This window comes from Carlito syrichta, unplaced genomic scaffold (genome assembly GCF_000164805.1).
Source record: "Carlito syrichta isolate Samal-C Ts95f unplaced genomic scaffold, Tarsius_syrichta-2.0.1 Scaffold304334, whole genome shotgun sequence".
NCBI lineage: Eukaryota > Metazoa > Chordata > Mammalia > Primates > Tarsiidae > Carlito > Carlito syrichta.
This window is the reverse complement of record NW_007248430.1, coordinates 347,689-354,135: the sequence shown is the minus strand read 5'-3', so window position 1 is coordinate 354,135 and position 6,447 is coordinate 347,689. Positions and strand designations below refer to the sequence as shown.

Sequence of the window (6,447 nt, the reverse complement as noted above, 5' to 3'; positions counted from 1 at the left end):
CGGGTTCGAGACCCGCCTGGGCAACTTTGTGAGACCTCATCTCTACAATAAATCAAAAAATTAGCAGGGCATGGTTGCACGCGCCTGTAGTTACAGCTACTTGGAAAGATTGCCGGAGCCCAGCAGGTCGAGGCTGCGGTGGCTGGGAGTGTGCCACTGCACTCCAGTCTGGGCAACAGTGAGACTCCAACTCAAAAAAAAAAAGAAAAGAATAATAATAATAATTTTTATAATACATAGTTGGACACAGTTAATGTCACCTTCAAAGTAACACCATAGAAAGTATCATCTAGATTTTTCAATTAGTTCACATTATAAAATATTAAGCTATATTTATATTAAGACTTCAATAAATCAGGAATTTTGAGCCAAATTTCTCCAATATACCTATGTTTAGAGAACCATTTAGATCTTTAAAAAAAAATAACACATTAATTCTTTCAGAAGGCTAGGGCAGAGTGACCCTAACGTTTAGTTACTAATGTAATGAGTACTTTGAAACCACTAACATGTGTATGCACTGTTTTTTCATCTTAAAAGTTATACATTAACTCGATTGTGCTATATGTTGTGTCTTTGCATCAGTTTTCATAAAACATTGCACATTCATAATGTCTTCCCAAGTAATCTCAGAGTACATATTAGATATTTATTCTTGTAACATTAAAGTGGCTCTTCTAGCCATGTGGTATGTCACAATGATTTATTTAAGAGAAAAATTCACAGCCTAATCACACATTGAATTCAGACTGTGCCTCTAATGAAAGTCTATACAAATTCAGACAATGCCATTTATGAAGAAATTTCCATTTCATTTAGAATTCGTTGGCAAGTATTGAATTCAGTTATGCAGTTCAGAGAGAGAGCAAGATCCATCATTTTTCTGCTAGTAAAGGAGAAAATTATGTAAGCCAGAGAAGAATATAGCTCAAAGTTGAAATATAATGACTGTGACTAATGTTAATGTACTGCTCTTCCTTTCTAAAATTACAGAAACATGGACAGTTCTTAGAAACAACTGGTAATGTTCTTTGCCCTCTGAAAATTTCCATCTGAAGAGGTGGAAATTACAATTTGATTTTATGAGTTTTAATTAATATAATCATGAGTAGACATCAACACATACTACTTTTATAAACTTTTTCTTGGTTTAGCCTGAGTATTAATTATTTGGTTATTTTCATACAGCATTCATACACAAATGCAGCTCACAAAACAAGTTAATCAGTATAATCCATCCTTTCTAAATCACCCACGATGAATGCTGCCTAATCTTTTTTTGTCTGAATCAGATCAGTAGACACATTGTTTTGAATGGTAGGACTTGAATTATGTTAAATTATTAGTACATAATTATCAGTAATGCTAATAGAGTCAAATGCCATCACTACCATTTTTTTCACACTATGACAGTGTTTCCCAATTAGTGAATAAAAAGGGAGAAAAATCACAGCTTTGAAATGGGATTTTGTTTCCAGAAATTAAATGCAACCAGCTCATCAGAAGGAAGCACAGTTGATGTTGCTCCACCCCGAGAAGGTGAACAAGCAGAAATTGAACCTGAGGAAGACCTTAAACCAGAAGCTTGTTTTACTGAAGGTAAGCAAGTTCTAATGTAATTAAATGCATCTCCCTTAGTTCTTTACAGAGACTGAGTATATCTCATTTAAAGAAAATATTTTTTTAAAAAAGAAATTATTTAAAAGAAATGGTGAAGGCATCCTTATCTTTGTTTTCCTCTTTTCTTTTAGAAACTTAATCTATTTATATTTCCAGATTATACTATAAGGACTATGCCTAAACAATTAAGATAATGTGATATCTTTTGTCGTCGTTTTTTTCTCATCCTCCAGAATGTCAGGAGGCTGACTCTATGAGATAAATAGCATTCTAGAATGTCATGTCATTGATATTGCAGTCCCTTCAGAACTCACCAGCAATGGTGTGATTTGATTTATAGATGCTGCAATAATTACATTCCCTCCCTTACAGTTGCAAATGTGGTTAATGTGTGCTGTGGCTAAAGCTGTTTTGAGATGTAGCTGTGTGGCAGAGCCCTGGCAGAGAGAGCAATAGCTATTCTCACAGAGACCAGAACAGTGTCTTGCACACAAATCAATAAATATTTACTGATTCATTGTGACTGGATTTAATGTGAGTAATAGCTCAAAGAGTTAGAACAGAAGAATGGACAGAAGTTACAAGTAATATGAAAGCCAGGAGGGGGAGGACAAAGGAATAAGAGATACTGACTGACAAGATGAGTCATAGGTGTGACTAAGAAAAGCACTGAGGCTGAAAATAAGTTAGCTTGGAAAAATTGACGGTGGCTGATGCCTGGGAAGACAGTGAGATTTTTTAGTGCATTAAAAGAAGGGAGTAAAAATCCAAGATCACATCAAAATATGCATAACTTGACCATGTGGTTTTGCCTCAAACCTGAGAGATGTACTTGGACCCTATTTCCATTAATGGTCTTGAGGCAAAGAGATCCTGCCTGGTGTTGAAGAAGGAAATCATTTTTACTTAAGCAAATCTAGGTAAAGCATTTCCTTGAATTCTAAGTAGCTGGCTGAGTATACATGTCTGAGAATGATTCATTATACAGACGGGATACTGAAGAGAACTGGGAAATAAAGGAGCCAGTTACCCTATAAAATGATGAAGTGGATCAGGGTGGGGAAGGAGCAAGAAAGCTTAATTTGTCCTATTTAAGATTAAAATACATTATCCAATTTATTCTGTTTGATGTTTGCTTTCAGGATGTATTAAAAAGTTTCCATTCTGTCAAGTAAGTATAGAAGATGGCAAAGGAAAGCTCTGGTGGAACCTTCGGAAAACCTGCTATAGCATTGTTGAACACAACTGGTTTGAGACTTTCATTGTCTTCATGATCCTTCTCAGTAGTGGTGCTTTGGTAAGTGAAATGCAAATTGGCAAGAATCAGGTTCTAGTGAAATACTTTAATCTCCAAAAATACCACTGATTTTAAGAATGAAAAGAGGAGATATATCTGTTCCTTACAGAACTTGGCACCCAGGATTTAACTATGCAAAATTCAGTTCAGAGCAAACCAGAATCATGAAATAGCCAGATGGAATTTCTCATCTGGTGTTTATCTAACAGATGTTTTTCTCACTGAGACAACCATTTGCAGAGACATTCTGTAACTATGTTGCTTTCCCTGTCAAACACCATCCAGTTTTCTCTGATGATCATATTAAAATTTATGGACAAAAAGTGTGTTTTTTTTCATGTATAATAAACTTATTGTTTCAAAATAAGCCAAATCATTCAGGGCATCATAGAAAGTAATGTTGAGATAGGCCAACTCTATACCTCATTAACAGAACTTCTAGTTATTTTCTGATTTCATATTACTTCACTGAAAGCATGCCTTTGTAGCAGTAATTGAGATAGAGAAATTTGGATGAGAAGTAGGGACGAAAGCATACTAAATAAAGACATTGGCATTTCCCTGCCAACATTTCGGTACTGGTCTTTAGATATTGTCTGAAGTTTCATTTTGTACTTAATATTATACTAAGCATTTTTATAAGTATTTAGAGGAGACAAGACATTCAAGTACAATGAAGTATTCTTGATTCACAGGCATTTGAAGATATATACATAGAACAGCGAAAGACTATCAAAACCATGCTAGAATATGCTGACAAGGTCTTCACCTATATATTCATTTTGGAAATGCTGCTCAAATGGGTAGCTTATGGATTTCAAACATATTTCACTAATGCCTGGTGCTGGCTAGATTTCTTGATCGTTGATGTAAGTATCCTAAATAATTTTGATAAAATTATTTTTTAAAGAGGCAAGTTTGACATTTCATACATTTCTATGATTAAAACTTTGACTTCAAATACCTAGTTTTACCAGTGCTACCATAATTATGCGGTTTTCTTTTTAATACAATAAATGCAACAATGAGGAATGCTTCATGGAAAAGAGTAGAGGAGATCCTAACAATGTGGACAGTGATATGAGAAAACAAGAATTGTTCTATACTATAAGTAGACAGGTCTTCTTTTTCTGGAAGTTAAGAACCTCAAGGTAAAGAATAGTAAACAATCTGTTAATTGACAGATCTAAGCACTTAGCTTATTAACAGCTCAATTAAAAACAAAATATCCAGAAGACAAAGTCAAGATAGATTTGTAGCCAGGAATGTGAAAATTTCGCTTTAATTCCTTACATGTGTGTATGTGACTAAACAATGATAAATTAACTCATTTATTATACTCATTCAGCCACATACCCAAGAGACAATAAAATGCATTTCCACTTTTAAATCAGTAGTTAGATATCCCATTAGCTAATCAGATATTTACCATGCAAATTGTCACATGTGGATCTGTTCTGAATCTGATTACCCTGGGGTGAGTAGTCATAGGAACATTGCCAATTATGGAATCTATCTGACTTACAGCCTATTTTTTTTAATTCCAAACAATGAAGAAGCATTGGGGGAAAATGACAGTCCTCTGGTTCTTTGTAGTCTGTGATATTCCATTGCACAAAGCTTCATAGTCTCCTAACAAAACAAGGTGTTTTAAGCACTATCTCTGTTTCCTAGCAATCATAAAACACTTTATTTTTAGTTCTAACACTTGCCAATATGAATAAATGATTGCCATATGTTTACATTCGTTCTTTTTTTTTTTTGAGTTGGAGTCTCACTCTGTCACCCAGACTGGAATGCAGTGGCCGCTCCCGGCCACTGCAGCCTCAACCTGCTGGGCTCCGGCGATCCTTCTGCCTCAGCCTTCCACGTAGCTGGAACTACAGGCGCGCGCTACCACACCCGGCTAATTTTTTGATTTATTGTAGAGATGAGGTCTTGCCTGCCCAGGTGGGTCTTGAACCCGCGGGCTCAGGCAATCCACTCACCTCAGCCTCCCAAAGGCACGGGATTACAGGCTGAGCCACCGAGCCCGGCTACATTCATTCTTTTTATCATTTTTGAAATGTCTAGGTCTATCCAAATTCTCCTCCCTTTCCCCTCAAGCATACATACTCATAATTCTATAACCAAAATGTGTTTACCCCTTTAAGTTCAAAGAAACCTGCTGCCAAGTCACTTTTTTTTTTTTTTTTTGAGTTGGAGTCTCACTCTGTCGCCCAGACTGGAGTGCAGTGGCCGCTCCTGGCCACCACAGCCTCGACCTGCTGGGCTCCGGCGATCCTTCCGCCTCAGCCTTTCAAGTAGCTGGAACTCCAGGCGCACACTACCACACCCAGCTAGCCAAGTCACTTTTAATAGATCACAAATGACTTTCAATTTCCATGGCTGGCCTTTCATGAATGATAGAGATTAATTTCAATATTGCCCTCAAAATTTATCCAGAAACAGAGGCTTAATATTTTCACAGTCTGTAGCTAAAATGGACCTTTAGAACTATCTAGACTTTATTCAAGTCATTAGGAAACTAGTCTCAAAATAATTAATTTTCCTGATATAACATAACTACTTAATAACAAGCTGAGAGTAGTGGCCAAATGTCCTAATTCTCAACTCAGCACTTCTTTCCCCAAAAAATTTCTTGTCTGAATGATTCAGTATAAATATATTAGTTGTAGTAAGCAAATATGTGTGTTTGTGTTTGTGTGTGTTTATCAGACTAACTTTAGGATTTATCACTTAAAATCTCCACCTTCTCTGCAAAATGATGAAACACTAAATACCTTTAATTATCTTTTGTGGTTCAAAAAAGATTTTATCTTGTATGAAGATTATTTTAAAATGTGATAGAACTTCTCTAGAAAAATTATGATTTACATTTGCTGAGATACTACACTGTACTGGAAGTATTTATCTGTATTCCTCCTATATAGAAAATATGATTGTGATGTAAAAAAATCTCTTGAGGTCAAGGGTTTTGTATCATGTTTGTATACTTACACACCTAATATAGAAATGTAGGTATCTGTTGAACAATGTTTAAATAAATGGCAAAAGAATGGCGCCCCAAAACTTACTTTCCCTTTAGTGAATCAAAATTAGCAAATTGGAACCAGGTACTAAAAGCTTCCATCTTTGGGCAAGTTATTTTATCTTAAGTGGGTTTATTTTTTTTGTTTGTTTGTCTTCTCTAAGCAAGAATTAAATACATGAATTCATGTAAATTCAGATAACAACTTATCCTCAGACCACTGGATCCACTAAGCTAAAGTAAACATAAAGTTAAAAATAATTTTTGAAAGTACAAGTAATACATATTTAAAAGGGCTTTACAATCCATAGGAAATAGTACTGTGACAAAACTAAACAGACACAGAAACCTAAAGAAAAAAGATTGGAAGCAAGCAAGAAAAACAAAGCAAAACAAAAAACACACCCCAAAAAACATTTCTTTTCTGATGTATCTCTTTTTTTTTTTTTTTTTTTTTTTGAGTTGGAGTCTCACTCTGTCGCCCAGACTGGAGTGCAGT

The 6,447-nt window shown here is 35.3% G+C and overlaps 1 protein-coding gene across 1 annotated transcript in view; it reads left to right on the top strand.

Moving 5' to 3' along the window:
• SCN3A (sodium voltage-gated channel alpha subunit 3) overlaps positions 1–6,447 on the top strand; it is a 105,535-nt gene that overhangs the window by 73,638 nt on the left and 25,450 nt on the right. The window contains exons 19-21 of the mRNA XM_021713179.1: positions 1,479–1,599; positions 2,763–2,917; positions 3,613–3,786. Coding sequence (XP_021568854.1) covers positions 1,479–1,599; positions 2,763–2,917; positions 3,613–3,786 — 450 coding nt within the window. The remainder of the gene's footprint in view (positions 1–1,478; positions 1,600–2,762; positions 2,918–3,612; positions 3,787–6,447) is intronic.